Here is a 27,542-nt window from a genome sequence, read left to right as displayed (position 1 = left end):
CCGAAATCACAGATAGGATTCCTCATTGGTTCTAATTGTCGATAACTAATTGGAACCAATTGACTTTTTCTAACTAGGAGTCTGAAATCACAGATAGGATTCCCCATTGGTTCTAATTGTCGACAACTAATTGGAACCAATTGACTTTTTCTAACTAGGAGTCCGAAATCACAGATAGGATTCCCCATTGGTTCTAATTGTCAATAACTAATTGGACCCAATGGTTATTTTTAACTGGGAGTGCCTGTGACAACTTGTGATGCTTTCCAGCCTGATTTCCATCCATATCTTTGCCTGGAACCAAGGAGGTTAGAAGTACTAGGAGGGGGCACGTTGCAATATTGGTGAAGCCTAGTCATAAAAAGTTTAAACGATTTTGTGCCCAGCGTGACCGCAGATCTGTCTGGTGATTGGTGCGCGTGACATGTCACGTGTGAGATGGATGGTTGATTGTAGGACTCCTTGCAGGCTTGCGCGCGCTCCGTCCGGTAGGTTTTATCAGATCGAAGACTAGACTGTGGTGTATTCTAGTACCCCATAGCGAGGCCAAGGCTAGCTCCGGTCACGTGATGTGGTCACGTTGGCATGGTAAGTGAGGAGAGTAAGGAGGAAAATGAGAAAGAGGCGAGGCATCAAGGGAGCATGGCTTGTGGAGGCTACGCGGCTGACGTCATGCCCTCTCCTACCCTTCTATTCTCCATGCCTGGAACATTCTGAATGCGCGGGTCGTCTAGATTTTCGTAACTGGTGCGAGCTGCAACAATAAAAAAATTCTCTAGCTAGTGCTGCGCGTTTTGGTCGTCTCGGTTCTTTGTTGGTCTATACATGGCTTGCATTGACGTCACATCAGCCGCCATTGCTCCGTACCGTTCTCCTGTGCCCGTAAATTCTGCAGCCTACATTTGACACCATTGAATTTGTTTTTCTGGTCAAGGCTTGCCGAGAAGAGCTGATTCGATGGTGCCAAATGTATGCCGCAGAAGGCTCCATACAGGAACCTGGTACGGAGCAATGGCGGCTGGTACGGTGCCATATGACGTCACGTGCAAGGCATGTATACCAAAATGTAATCGACAAAAAAAGCTGCTTGAAGCTCTGTACTTTTTTCACCTATTACGTCCAAGCTGATTACATTTTTTAAAAATTATATTCCTCTTACGTTAGTAGAGCCTCGCACACTAACTCCCGAGTGTGCGATGCAAAATTAAAATGAGATAGCCAGAAACCCCGCTGACGCAAATTTTGAGGAATGTATCTGGAAAATATATTTGGAGGAGACCAAATACATTTGGTTGTATTTGTATCTTGTACTTAAATGCTTTTTTGGAAGTGTAATTAGATTTGTAATTAAATACATTTTTGACGAAGTATTTTGTGTTTGTATTTCGATACATATTTGCATGTATTTTGCCCATCCCTGGTTGGCACCTAACCGTTTCCGGTTTACCGGAGGGACGTAACTGACCTTAGTGGTCACCTTTAAAACGCTAAGTCCCCCCCCCCCCTTCCCCCAATGCAGAAAATAAAATAATAAAGGGTGCAGGTAAGCTGGTAGGAATTTTACCACCACGCAAATTGACCCTATGCTGGGGCTCTAAACTGGTCACTCGGCGAAAAAGTCTGCGAGATTTTTGACGACCCCGACTGGCCAGCGCCAAGGCCAAGCGCGGCGCTGTCCAATCGCGGCCGTCAGAAATCTCGGCGACATTCCCACCAAATGTCCAGCTTAGAGCCCCTGATCTGAAGGTAAGTGAAAGTTCCAGAAAGTAGCAGAGATAAAGAGAAAGGGGCTAGCACTTTCTGGAACTTCTGTACTAGTCAGCATACATCATGGCAGAGTTCACCATAAAGGCCTGTTCCCGAATACACCACAGCGGTACTCAGCGCTATGAGTCAACGCTTGACATATCGCTGACTTTGCCGACGCAGCGACGACTTCACACTGTATTAGTAACACAGCAGTGATACAGCGCCGCATCAGTGCTAAGTTCTGTTCAAAATAGCCTTGCATCAGCGTTCTACTAACCGGCCTTTGAGAGTGGGAAATGTTTTACAGTGCAGGATGCGCCCCGAGGCATGTCAGCGCACCTGATGTCGCTCCAGAGGTTGCAGAGTCCCGTGCAGAGATGCGACATCATGTAGGCTGGCCATCCGTAGCAGCCCCACGCGAAACGCAGAAAGTGCAGGGCGTCTTCCGGTGTCATCCAGGCCGGAACCCCGATGCTCGGCGAGCGCTTGACCACCACTCGCTTCGGTTTGCTGGTCATGATGGGGTCACCCGACGACGGCGGTGGTGACTTGGCCACACCGTTGATGGCCATTGGTGGAATGTCTGCAGGTGATGGCATGGTAGACAGAATACATTTTAGAGGGAGACGCGCCCAAACCGTAGAGAGCATTTTAATGGCTGACATCACCGGCGTAGATTGGTTGCAATTGCGCAGCGCATCCGTTGCATTGTCACGCGGCGAGGAGAAAGGCGGGAGGGAAGGAAGAGTCGCTTTCAGGCGATCAACTCTCGTCACCTCCTCGCAGCTCATATTGCAAATACTCTGAAATCTAGGCACACTATTGTAATTCAGGCAGGATGAGCGTTCAGGCAACACCACCTAGAACAATCAAAGCCAGTGCACTAAAATATTTGACGTCCCGGCAGTGGGTCTGAATGAATTATCGCCGACTCCTAAATTCACACGAGGGAGAAATCCCGCGAATTTCTCCCCGGCGCGCGCGCATCACGAGACGAAAACGCGAGGCTTTTGCACATCGCAAAGCCTGACGTTTTCGTCGCCGGATGCGAGTGCTGTGGAGAAATCTCCAGGGATTTTTCCCTTGTCTGAATACCCCTTAAAGATGATCGTGGACACGAATGTTACGTCAGAGTTCAACGGAGACTCATGTCATCACAATCACTGACGACAAGTGCACATCTCTTAGCCAACCGCCGACAAAGTCTCTTTCACCTCTAGCTGCACTCATAAATGGCGTCGTCTGTCGGAAAGGGGCAGATAAATATTTGAGGATGAGCGTGTTGGTAAGAAGGAAAGCCATGGCTGAGTACGCGGCCGCTAAGTGTGTGCAGACGGCGAGCTTTCACAGTTCTTTTGCAACGCGCATTCCACACTGTCAAGATCGCTGGTGCTTAGCAACCCATAAATGAGAGCTCGTTCTAAGCGTGCGCGCTGAACAGCGCACTCAGAAACGGTATCTAGTGAATACCCCCCCTAAACATCACCACCTAGGACAATCAAATCCTGTGGACTAGAATTTTGACGCCATCGCGGTGAGATGGAGCGAAGACAGAGATTGGATACGAGTGCTGCGTCAGTGCTCGGCTTGTCCTCATGTCCAATCAGCGCGTCGAAGGACGCTCGGCTGTGATGACGTACCAGGGAGGAAGAGTGGGGCGTTCAGAGGCCCACATTATTCTAGAATCTAGATGATGTTGCCATAGAGGAAAACTGCATCACAATCATATGGTGGGCTAGTTGGTTGATCATTTTGTGGAATTAACAGCGCAAATACGACAAGGATAGACAAGGCACATTTTAAAAGCATTTTTAGGTTCTTTTTCGTCTTTCTCTTTTTCATTAAACGTCAGTTGTTAGTCGGCGCTCTATCCTGTCTCCCTTGTCTATCCTTAATTGTCGCATTTGCGCTGTTAATTTTACAAAATCGCCATAGAGCGGCCTTAGTAAGGCACACCCATCCGTGAGTGGTTATGAACACGTACCAATGGAACAGCAGCCGTAGGGCACCAGGGCACCGATGGGCGGCGTCTCGGTGGTCGACCCCGTAAGAGCCAGCAGGCGTCGCTGCTTTTTCCGCATCAGGCACAGCGCCGAGAACAGGTCAGACGGCATCACGTCGACGGTCTGCGAGCGTGCAGGTGATGCACCTCTTATGAATCTTGCAACCAACGTACTTCCGGTCTGAAAAACGCTTGACCCCCCCCCCCCCCCCTCCCCCCCCCCCCAAAAAAAAGGAAATATGTTTTCGTGTGTGTGTGTGTGGGGGGGGGGGGGGGGGAGGGGGGATTAAAGACCCTTGAACGCGCAAGTGGTACCTTATTTGCACGGCGCCAAGGTCGAATAGTCCTCTGTCAGACTGCGAGAAACTTGGGTCGCTTCAACCGGCGTGCAGCAACGTAATTACTACTTCGTGATTCGCGTCAAACATGCCAGGTTGTGAGAACCAAGTTTGGTCGGTGATAGGTTAAGAGTAAAGTTCCCCAGCTCAATCCCACCCCTTTCCACTTTAGCAGAGCGAACGCTGGAGAGGAGGTCGCCTCCTCGCCAGCGTTCACTTTGCTAAAGTGGAAAGATGTGGGAGGAGCTTCCACTTTGCTCTGAACCTGTCACCGTATAGATGCTCCGCCTCCAACACGCGCTCGTCGCCTTTCGCCGGGCGTTGACTGGGCGTGCGTCGAAGTGTCGTTAAAAGCACGTATACTACTGAGTTTTTAACCTGCCACTGACTTTAGCTAAATTGTCCTCCTTTAACGTACGCAACTAATTTGGTCAATATTTTAGCTCAGGAATCAGGAATCTGCGCTCTCTCTGGGCGGCACCATTTTGTTCGACCGCAGCGCCCTCTCCACAGATCCGGGAAGTTCAGCGGGTTCGGCGGGGTAAAACGAGAGAGAGGGCACGCGCCCGACTCCACTAGCAGTCGACGAACCGGGAGGTTGCCGTTCTCCATCTTTGGGCTGTATCGGCGGGCTCTACCGAACATCGAACTCTCGCTCGTGGCTGCCGTTGTGAAGTGGTTCGCGTTCTTAGAATAGTTGTGGCTACTCCAAGATCAGCCTATAGCTCTCTGTTGTTCTATTTTGCTAAATGACCAACTAGCATATCTTTTTTCCGTTACTTAAATAGCAGTTGAGTCAGCCGGCAGTACTACCCTCAACTACTGCGTGTATTGCGGCAGGAGAGCCCGTTTTATTTATTATTTCAGACTTCCACTCATGGTCGCTAAAGGCCTACACCAGTACGAGCTTTGTACAGCAACCGGATTTACTTTTCGCCAAACCCTGCTGGAAATGGCAGGCCTTTTCCAATTGAAATGCATAGCCAAAACCTATGAGCATGAATGTGCGATTGGCGCCAATGAGAAAATCCGATGTTTTGCACATTGGTGCAATTGGAAATGCTGCAGAGAAGCCGCAGCACGGGGGAAGGCACAAGAATAGGTTGAGGGAAAGTCAACTTTAGGGGGCAAGCGCCATGATGCCAATTGTTTCAATGTGCACGACACTCAGTTTGCTCATTGCCGTTCATTGCAGCCAGTAGCGCTACGTGGCAGAGCCATTGCGCGGGGGATAGCAATGAGCCATGCACTGCAGAGACGCGAACTCGGTGCAGTAGTGACAGTGCTCAATTGCCAAATTAACACACCCTAGTAAAACTTTTTTATGGGACCCATAGAGATTTTAAGGGATCAATAGGATTTTATCGTACCAATAGGCATTTCTACTCGGCCGCTAAAAAGTTATATCGTACCAATACAGACTTCTATTGTACCATTAGCAACTTCTATTGGACAAGTAGAAACTTCTATGGGAACAACACGAATGTCTTCTGGTTCAATACAAGTGCCTACTGGTCCTTCTATAGGAGCAATAACAAGTTGTACTGGTTAAACTGAAAGCTTTATTGGTCAAATAAAATGAATTTCGGATGGAGAACTTTTAATGGTCTACTGGGAATTTTTATTGGACCATTTAAGGTGAGGATCATACCGAACATGAAATCGATTAAGTGGGCATCTATCAGGTTAAACAGTATGTTTAGTGGAGAAATGTTTTGAGCACAGGAAAATACTTTTACCGCAAACATAGCCGGTGGCAGGCACGCAGCCAGGATTTTGATTTGCCCATGACAAAATGCTGTATGAGGGAGAGAGGGGAGAGGAGGTCCCACCAAATGGAAGGTTTGGGGGGGGGGGGGGGGGGGAGGAAGGGCAGGCCCCATGGGTTCCCCCCCCCCCCCCCTTCCCCCTGCAGATACGTACCTGCCCGATGGGTTCCTATCTGCCAAACAAACCTTTTCTTTTTAGCTATATAACTTGGGTTGGGCCATATAGACACTAATTAAAACATTCAGTTAATAAAGTGAAAATGAACATCTTTTTGTCATGTGTTTTAGAATTTCCTGATTACTTACGTATAGTCCTCTTTCGTATTATAAAACATGCGGCTGCCAGTGGAGCATAAAAAAAAGACTATGGAGAACGGGAACATTGTGTGGGCATATAGTACGCACAAGATTTATGAATAATTATATATAGGCAAACCACGAAATTCAGGTATCATCGCCCTGCTGGAAATGGCAGGCCTGTTCCATTTGAAATGCATAGCCAAAGCCTATGAGCATGAATGTGCAATTGGCGCCGATGAAAAAATCCGATGTTTTGCACATTGGTGCAACTGGAAATGCTGCAGAGAAGCCGCAGCACGGGGGAAGGCCAAAGAATCGGTTGAGGGAAAGTCAACTTTAGGGGGCAAGCGCCATGATGCCAATTGTGTCAATGTGCACGACACTCAGTTTGCTCATTACCGCTCATTGCAGCCAGTGGCGCTATGTGGCAGAGACATTGTACGGGAGATAGCCAAGAGCCATGCACTGCAGAGAAGTGAACTCGGTGCAGTATGGCAGTGACAATGCTCAATCGCCAAATTAGCACACCCTTGCAAAAATTTTCTATGGGACCGATAGAGATTTTTATGCGATCAATAGGATTTCATCGTACCGATGGGCATTTCTACTGGGCCGATAACAAGTTATATCGTACCAATACAGACTTCTCTTGTACCATTAGGAACTTCTGTGGGACAAGCAGGAACTTCTATGGGACAAGTAGAAACTTCTATGGGAACAACACGAATGTTTTCTGGTCCGGAATACAAGTGCCTATTGGTCTTTCAATAGGACCAATAACAAGTTGTACTGGTTAAACTGAAAGCTTCATTGGTGAAATGGAATGCATTTCGGATCGAGAACTTTTAATGGTCGACTGAGAATACAGAACATAAAATCTATTAAGTGGGCATCTATCAGGTTAAACAGTATGCTTAGTGGAGAAATTAGAGTTGTTATATACTAAAGTTTTATGTTTTGAGCACAGGAAAATAATTTTTGCCGCAAATATACCCGATGACAGGCACGCAGCCAGGATTTTGATTCGCCCATGACAAAATACTGTATGAGGGGGAGGGGGGAAAGGAGGCCCCACCAAATGAAAGGTTTGGGAGGAGGGGGGGGGGGGGGGCCATGGTCCCCCCCCCCCCCCCCCCCGCCCTTCCCCCCGTGCAGATACGTGCGTGCCCGATGGGTTCCTCTCTGTCAAATAAACATCTTTTTTTAGCTATATAACTTGGGTTGGGCCATGTAGACACCAATTAAATAAAACATTCAGTTAATAAAGTGAATATAAACTCTTTTTTGTCACGTGTTTTAGAATTTCCTGATTATGTACTGTCCTCCTTCGTATTATAAAACATGCGGCTGCCAGTAAAACATAAAGAAAAGACTATGGGGAACGGGAACATTGTGTGTGCACATAGTATGCACAAGATTCATGAATAATTATATATAGGCAAGCCACGAAATTCAGGTATCATCGGAACTCTGCAGTTTTAGCGGTGTATTCTGTCCTTTTGTTTTCCAGGATGTTTCAGTAACAGTAATAGCGTAAACGATTGCACCAACTGGATTATGTATTCACATTAGACTTTGCTCCGTTTTATTCAGTTTTACCTGGTTTCGGAGTGGAACGTTCTCGTTTTTGTATAAATTTCGCTCCAGAACCGAGCAAATCAGAGTAAAACCGGGTCAAAAACAGAATAACACTGACTCAAAAATCCTATTATCATCTTTCACGATTGGTCCAAAGCTCTCAGACTTCCGACGTCGGGACTTTAAAACTTTGGCGGAGTTGGCGAAAAAGTGCGATACTTCAGGCTTCCATTTTGCCATGTGAACGTATCCTGTTTGAGCCCTAGCAGAGGCTACGCGCTCGTTCTGGGGCGGCAGATCACGTGCACATTCTATCGTGGGCATGCTTTTTATTAACAGAAAAGAAAAGCCGGTAGTGCCGAATAACATCCAATAATTATTAACACCGTAGAAGTCATTAAAAAAAGCACATAAAATGCGCGCACACACACACACACACACGAAATAAGGATGACCTTCCCGAAATGATGATTGCACCTTGTTTCACGCACAGTAAAGGCGCGTTCACACTCTTGCAACCGACTACGACCGAGAAAGACTTCTTGGGACCGGATGCACTGAGCGGAGCTGGTCCTAAGAGATCGCAAGAGGCTTAAAAACCGGTTTGGTCTCTCTCGGTCGCACTCGGTTGCAAGAGTGTGAACGGGCCTTAAGTGTCAGGCAGCGCTTTCCACTTTGTAGTTGAGCAAGGAAGTTCCTTTTTGAAAGGCATTTTACGCGCTTGTTGGCAGTTTGGGCCTTTAGTTTGGCTTCTGGCTTCCCAATGTTGTAGTTTTCCTTGATGCCGGGAAGAGTGTACACTCCAGCAATGGAGTTTTCGAGATTCAGAAGCCCTTCATTTTGCGTCCAATTAAAATGAAGGCCAGCCGAAACAGGGTACGTCAGACTCGTTACATTCGTCTTTGGCAGTAGCCTTTTCGGAAACTTGGACAGGAAATCGGTCTTCAAATCTCCCGTCACTTTCACAATTTTATCACTTGTGTCTTCACTAACTGGCCCAGTACTGTGACCGCTTCTGGTTTCATTGGTACTACTTAGTTCACGGGGAGTTTTTGTCTCACAGTGTTCCGAGACAACCGAGCTTACAGAAACTGCTGTCGGCGACGTCGGTTCTGGTCCCTGGCCTGTTGTAGCATTTTTCAGGACACAACTTCGTCTCAGGACTGTTGTCCTTGGCAAGCTGGGTATACTTAGTGGCTCCAAGTATATTTTTTTGTTTGGGTTCATGGTCGCACAGCGCGACACCCTACGTGTCTCAAATCCAAATTTTAAAATTCGCACCGACGTCGTCCCGCAGCAAATGCAATTTTTTAATTAAAATGACAAATAAAAATTACTCCATTATAAGTTTAATATATATTCAGTATTTACATTTGACAATTAAGTAATACTATAATTTTTAGAAACGTTTATTATTTTCTTAAGTGCATCAGTCACACTTGCGGGCTTGCGGGTTACACCACGTGACAATATAAAGTGAGCTGGAGTCAATAGAGTGAACAGTGGGGTCACCCGCATGCATAGCCCGCATGACATATAAAACCAGGGGGGGGAAGGAGGGAAAGGAAACGCGGCGCAAAGCGGAGGCTGCCATATTAAAACCGCTTACGTTGCCAGCATAGGTTTCGCAGTGGAGAAGTTGCTGCCATATACGGCGGACGAAGTTTTACTTTCTTTTTCGTTTTGGAAAAAATGTATTGTTGTGTTATATAAGTCCTCCTGCATACAAACAACGAAGTTTAATTATATTTGTCTTGTTTACTCGGCTTGAAACCCTAAAAACAGGTTTTGGCAACTTATTGCTTCCATCATTTTGGAGTACGCAAGGCAGTTATCTGCCTTGCGTACAAAATAAGTTTTCAAAGTGCAATTTATGCAAATTTTTTGCTAAATTAAGGTCAATAAGTAAAATTTATAAGTATTTGTTTACTTCAGCAAACAAAAACAAGAGTTAAAATACGAAGTATTATAGTCACGTGATACATCCCCTGCGTCAGGAAGTGGCCCGACGTGATAAACCGAACGGTCCGGCCGGAGGACAAGGAAGCGTGGAAGAAGAACCGAAGCTGTCGAAGCAACGTTCGCGGGAAGTCTAACCGCTTGAAGCACGTTGCAGAGTCGAGACCAGTTGAGCGGCCGGAATTTTACGAACGATTATGCAAGCGTACGTCTTGAGGACGACCATGAGCCACATATCATCTCAAATTTCTGCCCGTCAAGCATTGTGACGAAACGGAATCGGACTTCTTCAAGGCGCGGATCCTAAAGTTGTTTGGTAAGTTCTAGTCTCCACACGCGTTGTGCCCAGTCTAGTGACCATCTCCTTCTTTAAGCACAATATGTGGGAGTAACTCTCGGCGCCGGTTGTTTCAGGATCGCAGAGTGACGCGGAAACCCAGTGACAGTAAGCGGGTGCTAGTACCTCCGACGAGATGAGTGACTGCCCGGGAGGGCTGGAGGAAGCTTGTGTGAGTCAGGTAATTGTAATTTCATTTTCGCGCTTGCGAAGCTATTCATAAGACGTATTTTAAATTTGAGATTTTCTTTAGTTATGCCGTCACAAGTACAAGGAATTTCATTGATAGGGGTGCCGTGTGTTTGTTTTCATATGCCCAGAAACTAGGTAAAGGTTATGTGTTTTAACCATTTCGTCGTTTACTCTGAGACTGGGGGGTTTTTGAAGAGCAGAAGTAGCAGAAAAAACATACAGGTCTCAAGACCTGTCTGTTTTTTCTGTTACTTCTGCTCTTCAAAAAACCCCCAGTCTCAGGGTAAACGACGAAATGGTTGACTTCCACCAGCTAGCCTGTACTTTGACTCTTTTCTCGTTAATGTGTTTTAACATTTTTTCTGTGCTGATAGGCTTAAGGTTAGAATGAATTATATCTGTCAAGGCGTGGCGCAGTCTGTGTCTATTTGGAGAAGAGGTATCTGTGTGCATGCGTGCGTGCATGTTTGTTTGTTTGTTAGTTCGTTGGGGTAGAGAGAGGAGATGAAGAAGAGGAGGAGGGTGAGGGATCACGTCGAATCATTCAAATCGTTAACTCCGACAGTAATGAGGTAAGAAGGATACCTGCTAGTTACACCGGTTCGGTTTTGTGCCAAACTCAAATTGCGTTTTGCCGCGTAAATATTGCTACAATTTTTTTTTCATCAACAAAATTAATTTTGAGGCATGCCGTTGACAAATAGGACCCCTGTTTTCAATCCCAGTCCAGGTTATTCGCGACTCCAGCGAACTATAGATGGCGCGCTGCTCAGGCAAAATTGGGACGAAAGAAGGTCGTTTTCGTTGTTCAGTATGCGGACCATCACAAATTCCTGCACTGCAGCATAAAATCGGTGTTACATTTGAATGCAAAGCGATTTTTCGACCCTAGAAACGTTCGTCTACTCAGTGCGTAGGGAGGACCCGGTGGAATCATTAAAATAATTACTGGAAACAATGTTTGTTTCTATGCTGCCTACGAGAACCAAGCAGCGATAGCAGACGACAGAGTCGGGACAACCTCCTCTCCTGAGCTTCTCGGCGCTGCCGCTACGCGGCGTCGATTTCGCTGGAGTCACGAATATTGCGCTGGCAAATTTCCTGTACATAGTGCTGCTTCAAAGATGAACTGAAGTTTATGTCTTCTATGTGTGCATTGGCAATGGCATGTGGCTCAACAAGACTTCACACACGAAAGTTCTCAAATAGAAGAGGGAATCAATGTTCATCCGGTAAGGTTTGGTAATTATCTCCGCCACAGATGGCCTCCTTGGCGAATTGTAACCGGCAGACCTTCAAACCGCACAAAGGCTAAGCAAAGCCACAACTGGATGCAGCAAGACTAAAAGCTTTATAATATACTGTAAGGACTATGGCTTTATAATAAGCCTTTTATAGCAAAACATACTGATCTGAAAAGCGTTGTTTGTGGTTATTTTAAAGTGGTATACGGAAACTTTGTCGTATTGTATTAATTCTGGTTCACTGCACAGTTGAAAGATGAACTAAATCAAAGTTATGACTGCTGGTGTCATGTACATATTCAGAACTTTTTTTTATTAAAATAATTGTAATCAAGTGTTTTTATGGGTTTTAGCACTGTGATTAAGATACGTCAATGTGTTTTCTAAGAAAGACTACTAATTTGCAGTTTGTATCTTCTCCTAAAATATTTTGTAGATCTGAGCATGTATTCATACCTGAATATGTGCCAGGCATTCCCCAGTATGTGTATAATTGTTTACTAGGCCTGTAAGCTTCCCCACTACATCATTGCCGTTATGTTAACGCTTCCCAGCTATTATTCGAGAGAGATAAGTGTTTCTCATGATCAATTAGGTTGAGATTGTTTAGCGTTAATGCTTTTGAGTCCCCCATTTTTAATTCCTGACAGAGCGCTTCAATGTCGGTTTATTTTTGGTTTGCCGCTATTTATCACCACAAGCAAAAACATCACGCCACTGGGATTAACCCGAAGCTCACCTCATGATTAACGACGCTGCCGTCCACTGTCTTAAGGTGGGCCTACGTTCATGGGTACTTGTCTAGTGGTTCTGGAGTTGATGTTGCTGAGATAACCGAGACGCCGATTTCTACGATGGCCTCTGTCAGCATCATGGTCAATTACAGCTGGCCCAAACCAGGCCAATCAACGTGCTGGCCCGAACCAGGCCAATCAACGTGCTGGCCCGAGCCCGGCCCGGGCCCACAGTCAAAAGTCCGAGCCCATCCCAGGCCTGGGCTTTCGGGTAAGCCCAAGCCCGTGCCCAGTGGTATAATCTTTAATCCAATCGCCATATTGAGATAAAGACGTCAAAATTCCTCAGTTTAAATGTCGGAAGTGCCTCAATAAGAGCAGGTATAAATATTAGTAGCAAATTTAATGATAAAAAAACTGCGCCGACTTTACTCAACAAGATTAACAGTTTAATCAAGCGTTTCGTCTCCCATGCGGGGAACATCATCAGTGAAACCTTCAAGCAGGAATGAGCGAAAAAACTTCAACAATCTTATTTAAGCAAGTCCGCATAAACATCGGGGGAGGGGGCCGCGGTTGGAGTTGCAAGCTGATGAGTCACTTCAGATGAACCATGATTCCACCAACCTTCGTGGACCCCACCTTTGTTCACACGCCAGAGTGGAAGCATTCTCAAAGTCGAAACTGTGACCCGTATTCCAACAATGGTCTACGAGTTCCGTCTTCGCTGTGTTTGTTTAGGCAAGTGCAGCGCTTCCAGCCTGTCTCCCCAATGTAGGATGTGTCACAGTCTAGACAGTTCACTTTATACACAACACCGCACTGGGACTCTGGGGGGGTGTAATCTTTAGGTTTAGAAATGAAGTCACATAGTTTATGGTGGGGTTTGAAAGCTGCGCGGATATTCAAAGGGGCGAGGGCCCTGCGAATGGACTCAAAAGCACCTCTCAAATAGGGTATTGTTGCCTGCCCTGTCCTAAGTTGTCCATTATCCTGACTTCTTTGTCCCATCTGTTTGTGCGTGTTATCAATAAAACGTTTCGGATAATTCCGCTTCATCAGCAGGTCAACAATAACAGCATCCTCAGAAGCGCGCAAGCCGCCTCGGTGGCTCCGAGGCGAGAGCGCTGGCCTACGGATCCCCATGTGGCAGAGGCTTATTGCGGAGCAGGCGCCGTGTAACCGAGCTTTCAGTTGCACGTCAAAAGATCCCCAGGTAGTCCAAATTAATCCTCAGTCCTCCGCTGGGGCGTGCCAGATGCCCGTCGTTGGTTTAGCACGTAAATCCCCCAAATTTGACTTTTTTCTCAGAAGCGCGCAATTGAGGATTAGAAGAAATGCGTTCGGACCGGTGTAGTAGGTTTTTTACGACAGCCCTTTTATGTTCGACAGAATGATGCGAGTTAAAGCTTAAGAGGTTGCCTGTATCACAGCTTTGCGGTACACTGTTGTATATAAGCGACCGGTACTATTTCGGAACACATTAACATACAGAAAAGGCTTTGCACCGTTCTGTTCAACTTCATGTGTGAATTGGATTGATGATTCAATGCTGTTTAAAGCTAAATGAAAGTCACAAAAGGGACATGGCAAAGGCCACGCATGCGACAAGAGCGAAGACGGAACTCGTAGACCATTGTTGGAATACGGGACACAGTTTCGACTTTTGAGAATGCGTCCACTCTGGCGCTTGAACAAAGGTGGGGTCCAAGCAGGTTCGTAGAATCATGGTTCATCCGAAATGACTCATCAGCTTGTAACTCCAGCTGCGGCCCCCTCCTCAATGTGTATGCGGACTTGCTTAAATAGGACTGTTGAAGTTTCTTTCGCTCATTCCTGCTTCAAGGTTTCACCGACGATGTTTCCCACATGGGAGACGAAACGTTTGATTAAATTGTTAATCTTCTTGAGTAAGTCGGTGCAGTTTTTTTATCATTATGATTCCCGGCTTTTGGAATATTTTTGCAGCACATTTAATGAAGAAATTGATGCCGATAAACACCTGCCAAGGTTGACTAAAAATAGACAGAAACATACAATCTATAGTTATGATTGCACTAAGCGGTTGCTATGTGGATGTTTTTTTATGTTCGACAGCTCAGCAAAGTCTGTGGATCTGGTTATGCTTCCTGTACGAGACAGATCACGAAGCGGTTGCTGACTGACCAGTTGGGGCGAAAATGTTTGTGGGAAGGACGCAAGAGAAAGTTGACATTCAGGAACCTTCACCTTGCTGAGTGCATCATAAGTAAGTAATCTCTGGAACAGTAGTGCAGATCGCTTCACATGGAACCAGATTTATGGAATTGTTGGTGTCATACTTCTGTTGCTTTCTTTTATCAGATGCAGTGCAGAGCTGCCATAAATGTGAAGACTTCAAGGTAGAAACCATGGTCACGGATTAACTTCGCCACGCACCTGCCTGACATCAGTCATCTCAAATGGTAAGCTGGTCTTATTAAGCTGATGTTAGCACAAAAATCAAACTTTTCTAGAACAGTAAGTATGGTGTGCAATTTCTTCAAAGCATAATTTCTATATGAGAGTATTTGAATGCTTTAAATACACCTTTTTTGGTGTAATTTGAGAGCAAATACTACAGGTGTGAACAGTATTGAATAATTTTAAATTAAAAAAATTTTGTTTGGAGTGTTTCTCTAAGAGGAAAAATTTCATTATGTAATAGTACCTTATTATGGATTAAAGAGAATGCATAGACAACGAATTTTAAAAACACTGATATTTGATGTAAATCTAACAAACAAAAGTTGGCAATACAGTACACACATCCAGCATGAATGTGCTTTAAAAACAAGGCATAAAATACTTGTGATTTATTTACATCAGTTCCAATTCTTGCATATTTGAGTCACTTCACTTTGAACTTCACTGTTTTATTAGTTTTGTTTCATAGAATGGTAAACCACTGCTCACATATCTTTAACGTAACATTTTTTCGTTGCTTTTCAGGAACATTCTGCACCACAGGAGATAGAGATGTGAACTGCCTTAAGTGGGCCTTGAATGTGCTGAGCTTTTTATTATGTTTATCAGACATTTTTTTTAAGCAAAGTATCCTGCATTGTTCAGTAAGTATACTTTATTTTGAAAACCTCATGCTGTCTATGCAGCATTGTTCAAAAATTATACTTTATTTTAAAAGCATCAAGCACTGCTCGTCTGTCTAACAGTAACAATAAAGAGTTAATGGTGATTTGTTTGGCACTGCAACTTTTTCTACAGAACGGATCTGCATGCCTGACAGGCTGGGCAGGAATTTAGTGCGCTACTCACGTTCAGAGTTACGCTGCAAGACTGCAGCGGCATCTTTTGCCATGCAGTCGGTGCTACAGCTCTCATAAAATTCCGGTGTCCTCGTCACTAGAGCATATGACTACTGAAGCCTTAGACTTCAGTAGTCAATTCCTCAGGGCCGTTCGTCATAGCTTATGACAATGTTTGTGTCCCGTATTTCAGTTCTCTCGCATGTGGCGAGGTCCACCTCACTAAAACGAGTCAGCATCAGTAGTGTCGCCTTCCTTGTCAGTGTCGTCTGTACTGATCCTGTGGTAAAGCTTCTGAGCTTGATGGTGAAAAAAAAACTTCAATATAAAGAATGTCTGCTGCGGGCCTGATTGCTACATTATACATCTGTAATGCGCCATTTGGGTATACATTGAGAGCATGCACGGGCCATACAGCAAATCTGCCCTCTGAGCTCTTGTTTTGTAAAGAATTCGACTCTTATCCGTTTAAATTTTTCTGTAGGACAGTTTACACGCTATATGCTAGCATAAAATGAAGGCTGCTTAGGCACTTCCTTGCCCTCCTGGCATAGGGCTGGTCCCTATACCAGGAAAGGTAATATTTCTGAGGTATGTACATGGTACATCCACAGGATCAGGCTGAACATCCTACAATGGTCCTGAATGTCCAGCTGCATCAACCAGATTGTGTTAGTGGTACGTTTTCTGGGAAACCATTTTGCACTGCACAGTAGATACTTTCAATGTTGGATGAATCATAGCAGATATCCACTGGATATGTTAAATGTCCGAACAACACATCTTTCGGATGTTTAATAGACGGTTGCTGGTTGACTGGGTACCATCAAACCAATGTGCACCGGGGCACCTGTTGTCAATTACCGCTCATTGGTTTTCGCCCCCTAAACGCCATCAACCCAATGTGCACAGGGGTGCCTGTCGTCAATTGCCGCTTATTGGTTTTCGCCCCATAAATACCATCAATCCAATGTGCACAGGGGGGCCCGTTGCCAATAGCCGCTCATTAGTTTTTGCCCCATAAATACCATCAACCCAATGTGCACAGGAGCACCTGTTGCCAATTGCTGCTCATTGGTTTTTGCCCCATAAATACCCTCAATGCAATGTGCACTGGGGTACCTGTTGCCAATTGCTGCTCATTGGTTTTTGTTTCATAAATGCAATCAGCCCAATGTGAATTCCCTAAAGGATTACCAATTCAGCCCAATGTGAATTCCCTAAAGGATTACCAATTGGTGCACATAGGTTTTTGTTTCATAAATGCATATTGCTCAATGTGTCTGGACCTACAGTTGCACATTGGTTCAATGTGAATTTTGGCCTCATTTCACATCGTCCATTTCCAGCAGGGAAGAGACCGGCCAATCTGACACAGTTTTTCCTATTTTTTTTATTTGCACGCAGTTAACAGCGCAATTGGACCCTGTGAGTCTTTTTATCTAGCATAGTATAACACGACAACTGGCATACCAAAATCTGCTCAACTGCGCTTGAAAGTTCCAAGATGACGCGATTTTAAACAGTTTGCACGCCAGCCGGACGCTAGCTACAGCCCACTCGGCGGAGCGGACGATACGCGGGGTGAGAGGGGGAGTGCATTTTTTTTCTCTTTTATTCTCTCTGGTATGACCCTAATGGAACAGTGAGCATTCTACCTCAGGGAGGCGGTCAAATGAACCATAGTCGTTGATAAACTAGGAATTCGTTAGCGAGCTCCGTCTCTACCACGCGCTTCTTGCCCTTCGCCGGGCGCTGGCTGCACGTGTGACAAAGTGCTATAAAAGGCAAAAAGCTAACGCTGAAGGCGTAGCATTCAGTAGCATCTACTGAATAGACCACTTCCAAAAATCCCTGCACGCACTACTGCGCGCGTTACATTATGGAACCTCTTGGGCCGTGGAGAGGAGTAGCATGGTTTCAATTTGGATTGCTCCATTGACGAAGTAGTGCATCTCAGCGTTGTATGAAAATAAAATCCGCGCTCTCTCGCAACGCACCCATTCATCTTCGTGAGAGCCCCTTTTGAAACGGGCACGTCCAGCGGCTCAAGGACTTTGCCTATGTGGAGTGCAATTTTGCCTGCTTTTTTCGCACAGGGGTTGCGATGATGTCAGAAAGTCCAATGGACTTCTTCCAAAACCGACGCGCCCCATCGCGGCGAAATACCACGCAGTGCTCCCTGGGAACTAATTGACCACTCAGTTTCGGTTTCGACTGAGCAGCTCCATCTCATGCTATCGCGCCACGACCGAACGCTCTGCTTGCGTTTTCGATTATCTGACTTTTCACGAACGTACGATACACTCATTCTCGAGCGATACAAAACAAAAACTGGGGCACTTTCCTTGGTTCCCGAAACACCGGATATTAGGAGTGCGTAGGCAAACGTAGTAAGACGTGGCTTAGTCATTTCACCTTTGAGTTTAATTTCAATAGTCCCGTCTAGTACCAGTGAACTACAACTGAAATTTGGTCACCTGGAGCCTTACACGTATTTTGTTTGCCAAACGACCGCTTCTTGTAACTTCATTGGGCGAAAAGGAAGCCGCATTGTCACAGGAGTATCAAAGTTGAGCCCAGCGTTGATGCATGAACTTTTAAGGAAACGCAATAAATTCGACCTCACTACTGCACCAAAGTTACTATGATGTCTTCCTCGCGTCATCATATATCTCCCACTCAAATTTTATGCCGATGGAAGATTAAGTTTTCGCAAACGCTGAGATCGGCTAGCTACGACAGAGGCCCTAACAAGCGTCCCCTACTCCTCGCTAAGCCTTTTTGGACGAGCTTTTACTGACGCCTAAGATCTGTGCCTGAACGGTGTGTCTGAAATTATCTCGGCATGCTCAGGCAGGATGAAAGCAAACACATAACAAATATTATGGCCATTAGCAACCGTCAAATGCACCTTGAATAATTTCGTTCGTTTGGCACACCGCATAGGGGTTCATGCCTGTCCGGCGTACTTCTGAGGAACGGTGCAACATTTTTCACACAAGTGCACGACTTTTGCTTTCTTAAAACGGTTTGTATGTGCGAATGTGCCTATATGATTGGCAGGATAACGTTATGCGCATACGCGATGTTGAATGTTAGTAAAATGCAAGCGGGCGGGGACTTCTCTTCGTGCAGTGCTGCGGGGCAGTACAGATAGGAGATGCGAAGTTGTTATAATTTAGCTTTTCAATGGCGCCTCCGAGTTTTGCCTCGCGTACTCAGGCGTATTAGGAAAACAGTAATTGCAAAAAGTAATATTTCGTCTATGGACGCACGAAACAATTAAACTTTCTGATCATCAACACTAATGTAAAGGCGCGAGCTCGATGCACGCATACTTATTGTTATAATGGAGTTAAATGCAAAGATGCAAGCGAGCTGGACAAGAATGACGAAAATAATCCCTGGGGAAGGGGAACAAGAGGGACAAAGGACAAACGTAAATCTTCAAACACAGCTAGGCGATTGGTGAGCGACCGAAAAAATCCGCCTGGTCCGGGTATCGAACCCGGGACCTCTCCATTACAGGTGGAGGAGCGCTCTACCAACTGAGCTAACCAGGGGTTAGACGTCAGTAGAGCAAACGGGCTTTATCAGCTGCCACCGGTCTAACACCAACAAGGGTGTTAGCTTGCAAATATAAGGTTATAATTTTAATGCAATTAAATGCAAAGGTGCAAGCGAGCTGGACAAGAATGACGAAAATAATCCCTGGAGAAGGGGAACAAGAGGGACAAAAGACAAACATAAATTTCCAAACACAGCTAGGCGACTGGTGAGCGACCGATAAAATCCGCCTGGTCCGGGTATCGAACCCGGGACCTCTCCATTACAGGTGAAGCGCTCTACCAACTGAGCTAACCACGGGTTAGACGTCAGTAGAGCAAACGGGCTTTATCAGCTGCCACCAGTCTAATCCCCTTCTCCAGGGATTATTTTCGTCATTATTGTGCAGCTCGCTTGCACCTTTGCATTTAATTGCATTATAATTATAACCTTAAATTTGCAAGCTTCACCCTTGTTGGTGTTAGACTGGTGGCAGCTGATAAAACCCGTTTGCTCTACTGACGTGAAACCCCTGGATAGCTCAGTTGGTAGAGCGCTCCACTTGTAATGGAGAGGTCCCGGGTTCGATACTCGGACCAGGTTGTTTTTTTCGGTCGCTCACCAGTCGCCTAGCTGTGTTTGGAGATTTATGTTTGCCCTTTGTCCCTCTTGTTCCCCTTCTCCAGGGATTATTTTCGTCATACTTATTGGCTGCTACAGCTTGTTGATTCGTGCACAAGCAAGATCCCCGAGCTTCGCAGCGTCGACATTCCCAGCACTGGCTCGTCCACCATACCTCGAATCGCTAACAGAAAGGCTCAAATACAAAAATACAACAAGCATGTGTTAAGACAAGCGATACGTCTCGGGCTTGTGCTAAAGCTTGTAGATCTGGCCCTTTAGGTTAGTTTAGATGCCACAAATGACGCTCTCGGGACCAGAAAACATGAGATAACGGCTGTAATAGTCCACGCTCTGTGTGTAATCTCTTCTCGACGTGTCGATCGAAACCGAAACCATGCTACTCTCCTCCCGGCCCTGGCCAACTATACTTCGTCTCACCCTACGATGGACTAAAGGCAGAAGCTACGGACCGCCAGATCCAATCACGAGCCACTTACAAGTTGCGCGGTATTTCGCTTCGATGCGCGTATCGGCACCCGCGTCTCGAATCACTAATGGGGAGGGGCGGACGCTAGTTTGGATTGAATAGCACTGAGTGACTCAACAATTTTACATTGGAAAGAAATCTATGTCATACAGGCTCTTTGCAGTGTCGAAGCTATAAAAGTGATGCAGCGCTTTTGGACACGGAGGATCATTCGTCCACCCCTATCCAATGTTAAGCGTGTCATATTTTAACTTGCAACGTGATTGGACCTTGCGGCCCGTGGCTTTGGCCTCTAGTCCATCGTAGGATGATACGAAGTATAGTCGCCAGAGTGCAACGCGCGCCGTGTTGCATGCAGGGCTTAATGGAAGTAGTCTATTGGCTAATTGAAAAAAAAAAATGGGTATACCTTACGGCATTTAGCATTGAGGTCTATCCAATATCCATTTAATCAAAGCCAATCGGCTTTGATTGCGGCGACGTCGTTCTGACGTCACCGCAACTCGTGCGCTTTCGACATAGTGCAGCATGACCCTCCCGGCTCATTTAGGAAGCATATTGAGCAGAAGATGAAACAGGATGGCCGGCCAAGCATACTTCCTCCATGTGCCTTCGTAGTACTCTTTACACGCGCACAAACTCTGATATGTCAAAAACACCCCCCCCCCCCCCCCCCCTCTAAGAAAAGAAAAGAAAGGAAAACGCGTTTTAGCATTTTATTTGTATTGGTAGGCAACACGTAGAGCATTACAAATGTAAGAAAAGTTAAACATTCATAAATGCAAGCCCTATATTTGCCTGTGACGGGATACCCGAGATGCTTTGCACAGCGCTATGCCGCTAGAATTGCTTTGATTTTGCAAGTGGTCTATTCTTAACGGATAACTATAGCGGGTGTGGAAGTAGTTGGTGAATGCCTGTACAGCTATAGTGTTAGGCGAGGCCCATCGCGTACTCAATAAATATGTGCCGGGGTCAAAAGGACAAAAAACCTACGGAGCGTGTACCGAACTCGGTAACATGTCAACACGCGTGTAATTTTAGGGTAAAAAAAAGAACTCGGAGAGCAATTTAGAGTATATCTAGGGTGTGTTTCGATCAAGTGTTGCCACACAGGACGGTTCCCCCAGATAATAAAACTTGTAATGGTAGCAATTTCGTTTTTCGCCAATGGGCTTAAATAAAAAAAAAAAAAAAAGAAAAATTACCGCAATTACATGGCTTACACCGACGTCACATTTTGATGGCCTTGCTGCTGCGCGTGTACACGCGCGGGCAATATGAGCAGAAACATTCGATCTGAACTCTTGCTACACTCACAGTTCTTACAAGCTCCATTTTCTCTCGAACTGTCAAAGAGCTCAAAGGTGAAAACCTAAGCTTCGCGTTCCATATGCACGTTTGGAGCAAAGATTCTATCTAATAAAACCTGCTCAGGTAAGCCAAAGAAGCGCGGAGGGCTAGCTGCATGAGCTCGCATTGCCTGCGGTAGACATTACATGCCATCGAACTTGTTTCCCTCGGTTAGAACGATGACCACCAGCAGGGGATGTGGTAATGTCGCGTGCAAGCCATGTGTATACATGGCTTGCACATGATTGTGAGCGCACCATGCTGGTGCTCATTCCTGTACTCAGTCTTGTACACGCTACTCTAAAAAGATAACCGATTACAATTAAAATTACTCTTAGTTAAAAACGTATTCAGTTCGGTTACATGATTACTTAGGAAGAAACGTGATTGGTCGTTTTCTGAAACAGTAACCGTTACTTTTCCGATTACTTCGGATTTTCGAAACGCCAGTATTTTCTGTCTGTCTGAAAACGTGTCTTCCGTACTGTAGATTCTTAAATTCGACTTAGGCTAGGTGGCGCAAGCTACCACCAATTACAAAGGGTATAGCCATTAACATCTATCCATCTATCTAATCGATATTATAAACTACATGTTTTCTGAACCCTGCAAGGACTTTTTTACTGTTTTTTAATTTTCACCGAACCTGAGCGCACTGAACGTAGTAACTTAATGAAAATTTTCTTTCCTAAAATTTCGCTTTATTTTATAAGTTATAGGCAAATCAAAATTACAAAAACAAGCAAAAAATAACCCCCTTCTTGACGTCCTGGGTTCCTTGGATGGCCGTGAACTAGACGAGGGGTAGTGAGCTCAGCGAGCGGTCACGGCTGCCGCGCTCCGTGTCGACGGCTCGAGAGGGCGCCACTAAACCATGTTTTGGATAGGCTGTTTGAAGCGGGCAGCCAGAGCGGCTCGCATCGTATTTGCTGCGCGATTAAACACTGATTCGGCATGACACTTCATTGGCCACAAACGACAGCAAACACGGGGTAAAGATTAGTTCAGAACGGGAGCCACTTCGCGCTACCATACCGGCAAAAAGGCGAAACCGCAAGCCAAAGGTGCTCGCCGAAGGCCTTGGGAACACTCGAAACCGGTCTGATCCTCCAGTTCGTACGACCGATCCAAAATAGTGAACAAAAACTACTTTTATAAATAACTGAAACGGTTCGGTGCCACTTAATATTTTGTATTTCGACCAAAAAGAATCTTTTAGCGGCTCTGACCAGTAGTAAGCCCAGGACCAAATACCTCACATTTCGAGCGCTTTCGGTACCGTGGGTTGCCCCTGTAGGTGGAGGAGGTTTCCGCGTCGTCCGGTTAAAATATGACGCACTGATATTTAGTTACTCTCTCCGTGCCCACTGGCTTGCCCGAACTTCGAGGGACGTGGAAACCGCAAAAAAGGTAGACGCTTAAATATGGTTGCAGGGCCCCTTTAATCCACCAATTTCAGCAAACTGTCGGAGACTTGGTTCGAGGATTCCTTGGCAGGAAGCTTGTACAAACAAAGGGGGACGTGTGGAAGGGGAGGGAAGAAATGGTAATGGTGAAAAGTATTACTTTCGAAGGTAATCTGATTATTGTTGCGATTAGTTTCTAATGAATTTATTCAAATAGCAACAAGATTACTAAAATAGTTAGGGGTTTCAAGTAATTTGATTAGTTCTGATGAGTACCGTTAAGTCTGCTTGTCCTTGCAAAAAAACAAAACAAATACCGGGGTCTTAGTTGCAAGGCCACCACAATGACTAGTGATGGACGTTTGCGCAAGCCATATATATATATGTTCGCGTTCAAGCGGTATATATTTCTAGGGTGGCCAAACAATGGAATTTTATTATGCCAGCGAATAGTGCGTGCTGTCTCTTCATTTTGTGTTGCAGCTATAGCGTTGGCCGTTAGGTGGGACTAACCAGAAGAAAGACTAACCAGACTTGCATTTAAAAAAAATATATATAATTAACTATAATTTGCTTTGTGCCATCCAGCAGTTGCAAGATGTACTTTTATTAATGTATTTTTTTCCCCAGGAAGTAACACCATTCTCGTTGTCGGCGGGAGGACCGACATTGCGTAATGGACCGGCGGGCGGATTAGCCTACGGATGAGTAGGGAAACTTCGTGGACCCAGTCTTTAGGTCTTTCTCTTTCCTCGTACATTTCTTAACAGATGCGTATGACGTCGTTGAGACGGTGTTTTTCGCCACAAAGGCTCGTTTTAGTCCCACGTTTTTATGTCCAGCATACAATGGAGCTCTAATGGAGCCGGGCCCTGTGCGACGCGGTCTGTTTAACTATAGCATAACTATAGACCCTTTCAGGCAACATTTCATGGGCGCTGCCATCTTGGCGTCACGTGACCCTGCCGCCATAGCCGCCCTTCAGTTTCTCACCGTTCCTCCGCGCTGTGTGCTGCACCGGCCCCTACCGGAGCTTTGTTTTCGCGTTCTTTTACGTTCCGCGTTGAAATCGTGTATTTAATTTAGGTCTTTTCGATATTTCGGGCTTTCATTTAATCATTTGATATCTATATTTCAACATATCTCTTGTATTTTCTTATTTATGAAATGGAATCGGACAGCGAACGGATCGACGATACACGACTTCAGAGACCATGTAAGTTCAACCGATTATAACGTTTTTCTCGCTGATAAAGGCAGTCAACACCATTTGCGACATATGCAAATTTCAACTGACGCAGTAAGGCTATCCAGTCGTGCTTCTCGATGCATGTGCGCGCTTGTTTCCGTAAAGCCAACCCGCATGTAAGCGATTTAGCGTGCGACGAGACGAGCGACGGCGACAACGACGAGAGTCAGCGACGAAGATTTCTCACTGTCGCCTGTTGCATCGCTCGGTTTTTTGGGTTTTTAGAAAACGTCGCTCATCGTCTTGGTCGCTTGCTCCCGTCGCTTCCATGCGGTTTGCCTCGTCGCGCGACTGCCCGAGCGACAGCGAGGGGGTCACCGTCGCTTGTCTCGTTGCTCGCCGAATCGCTTGCACGCGGTTTATACTTAATATCGAGGCGCCAATGGTTCATTGCTGTGTGCATGGAAATTAATTGAGTATAAACCGCATGTAAGCGATTTGGCGAGCGACCAGATAAGCGACGGCGACCCGCTTTGCTGTCGCTCAATCAATCGCGCGACGAGGCAAACCGCATGGAAGTGACGGAGCAAGCGACCAAGACGGTGAGCGACGTTTTCTAAAAACCCCAAAAAACGAGCGATGCAACAGGCGACAGTATTTGTAAATAAAAAAAATCTCCGTCGCTCGTCTCGTCGCACGCTAAATCGCTGACATGCGGGTCGGCTTTACGGAAACGAGCGCGCACATGCAGCGAGAAGCACGACTGTGATAGCCTTACTGCGTCAGTTGCAATTTGCATATGTCGCAATAGTGTTGACTGCCCTTTATTAGCGACAAAAACGTAAGAATGGGATGAACTTACATGGTCATTGAAGCCTCATAAGTATCGTCGACCCATTCGCTGTCCGATTCCATTCCATAAATAAGAAAATACAAGAGCTATGTCGAAATATAAATATCAAATGATTAGATGAAAGTTCTAAATAGCGAAAAGACCCAAAGAAAGTGCAAGATTTCAACGCGGAACGTAAATGAACACGAAAACGAAGCTCCGGTAGTGGCCTGTGCAGCACACAACGCGGAGGAACGGCGAGAAACTGAAGGTCGGCTATGGCGGCCCGGAAAGCGCGCGAAGGGCGCGCCGACTGGTGGCTGCCCGAGTAACTGACTCGCTGAAAGCGGCGGGCTTCTAGAATGGCGCCAAGAACCTGCTGACGCCACCTCCGGACTCGCTACCGAGCAGCGCGTTCGAAAACTACGAAATTCTACGTCAATAAGCCGTCCACCGTTCTGCCGGTCACACCTTTCTTTCTTTTTTCTATGGGTCGAGAAACTGAGAGAGAGTAGGAGAAGAGTGTGCGCGGAGACATCAGAACGCCGAGCTCTCGTTAGAAGGATTAGTGGGTACACCTAAAGCCGCGTTCAAACACTCTTGCGACCTACTACGACCGACTTCCAGACGAGCGGTTTTTAAGCCTCTTCTGACGGATTTAAGGGCGACTGTAGAAAGTCAGGCAACACGCACTGGTCACGGAACTGGGCGGAGCCGATCAGAACCGTCGGAATGATGCATTGCAAGCTCGGTCAGAAGCATGCGTATCAGATTATTGTTTGCGGCGAGCCAGAGCAGCGATCGGACGTTGGATCGGACGTCGGATCGCACGGTTTCGTCGTACATATGTTTCGCGCTTTAAGGCCCGTTCACACTCTTGCGATCGAGTAAGACCAAAAGAGACCAAACCGGTTTTTAAGCCTTTTGCGACGTCTGCACTCGTCGAACACGTTCCAAGACGAAAGTCAAACACCGCGTTTTATCGCTTTCGACGACAGCAGTTGAGACAACGGCCGCTAGCTTTAACCAACGTTATTAGATAAGCTCAGTTACCAAACTGCTCATAGACCAGGGTGTAAGATAGACAGGTGGGGAAACGGCCCATAGAAACCTACCGCAGCGCCGTGACCGGATTGTGTACTCGTCTGCTTGCGGGTGGCTTGCGGGTACCCCCGATTTGCGACAGATGGCGCTGCGGCGAGAAGAAAAAAATTGGAATCGAATTTGCATGGAACTCTATGGGAGAGTGCGCAAAATAAACTGAGTGCACGACAGTCCTCCATTGAAAATCCACGAGAAACCTCCTCCGTCAGTTAAACCGGTCGCCAGCGTTCGTCCACCTAAAGTGAGGGTTCGCGGTGCTCTACATAGATGGCGCCACAGAAAAAGAGAAAACCGAGGGGGACACAATCCGGTCGCTCATTTGGCTCTCGTTTCACCACCTGTCTATCTTACACCCTGTCATAGACGCTGTTTGCACGAGCAGTACCCCCTCCCCCCTCACTCACCACGACTCGCCTCCCGTCGTTTGACGCGCCGGACGGCTGCTATGGGAACTGTACTGTATTTTATGGAATACGTGCGTTTCGAAGCGCAGCGTCTAGATGGCCTTCCACCATACTCTATGGAACACCTAGTTTCGAAAAGAAAATCTAGATGGCGCTTCAACCGACGGGTGGCGAACGGAAGTGAGTGCGGGAAAGGGGGGGGGGGGGGGGGGGGTGCCCCCCTCCGCGGGAGTTCCACAACTGAGGTAATATACAGTGCAGTCCACTTATAACGATATTGAGAAAACCGCAAAATCCAATCGTTATAGCCGATTATCGTTATATCTGGATCAAATCAAATCTAAAAAAATAGCGATCAAATCTAAAAAATTTGATCGCTATAAGCGATATATCGTTATATCTGAAAAATAGCGATCAAATCTAAAAAATTTGATCGCTATAAGCGATATATCGTTATATCTGGTATCGTTATAAGTGGATTACACTGTAGTAACGTTGGCTTTAATCACGACCTACTTTAACGCAGCGTTTTGTCTAACGTCACAAAAAAGTGGAACGTCCGATTAGCTCCATTGTTTCAAAATAACCGCCCCCTAAAAAAAAAAAAAAAAAAAAAAAAAAAAAAGAGGCGAAAAAGTTATATTTCTTTAGAATGGAAAGGCGGGCTAGCGGGGGGGGGGGGGGGGGGGGGGGGGGGGTACAATGTTCAGATGCCTGAATTAAAGAACAAGAGAACATGACCTTTCAAGTTTTGTGTTTCTCAGTTGATAGTAGCGCTTTGTTTGTGTTGCCTTTGTGGTCCCGTTGTCTGGCTTTTTTTATTTTCGTAGATGTATTTCGCATTCCTGCAAAATGCATTTCGGGGAATGGATATATTTCATTTTTTTGCCTCAAAACGACACTAAGCGGGGAAATCTCGAGCTGTGATTGGTGTCCGAGAAAAGAAGTTGCGCTACCTCTCCAGCCCCTTCCGGGATTGCCACTGGGCGCGTTAAGTAGCGCCTCCCTTGCCCCCGAACGGAGTGACTCGAGTGGGAGTCATCGGAGCGCCTACTGAACGGCAAAAAAACGCCGCGGCTCCAAACCTGCCTCTACGCAATTTCCGCGT

The 27,542-nt window shown here is 46.1% G+C and overlaps 1 protein-coding gene and 1 long non-coding RNA gene across 2 annotated transcripts in view; one reads left to right on the top strand and one right to left on the bottom strand.

The window, feature by feature from the left end:
* Window positions 1–2,021: 2,021 nt before the first annotated feature.
* The window catches only part of LOC8029571 (diacylglycerol lipase-beta), a 94,664-nt gene continuing 69,143 nt past the window's right edge, over window positions 2,022–27,542 (bottom strand). The window contains exons 7-8 of the mRNA XM_042294822.1: window positions 3,734–3,875; window positions 2,022–2,332 (exon numbers count right to left, since the gene is read on the bottom strand). Of these exons, the coding sequence (XP_042150756.1) occupies window positions 2,022–2,332; window positions 3,734–3,875 (453 nt within the window). The remainder of the gene's footprint in view (window positions 2,333–3,733; window positions 3,876–27,542) is intronic.
* LOC121838290 lies at window positions 9,667–15,416 on the top strand. The gene is made up of 5 exons (XR_006078444.1): window positions 9,667–10,011; window positions 10,110–12,473; window positions 14,300–14,450; window positions 14,546–14,646; window positions 15,173–15,416. It is a non-coding gene; the product is annotated as an uncharacterized LOC121838290 (long non-coding RNA).

This window comes from Ixodes scapularis, unplaced genomic scaffold, assembly GCF_016920785.2.
Source record: "Ixodes scapularis isolate PalLabHiFi unplaced genomic scaffold, ASM1692078v2 PGA_scaffold6__148_contigs__length_123643588, whole genome shotgun sequence".
Taxonomy (NCBI): Eukaryota; Metazoa; Arthropoda; class Arachnida; order Ixodida; family Ixodidae; genus Ixodes; species Ixodes scapularis.
The sequence above is the reverse complement of the archived record's forward strand: the minus strand, read 5'-3'. Positions and strand labels throughout refer to the sequence as shown.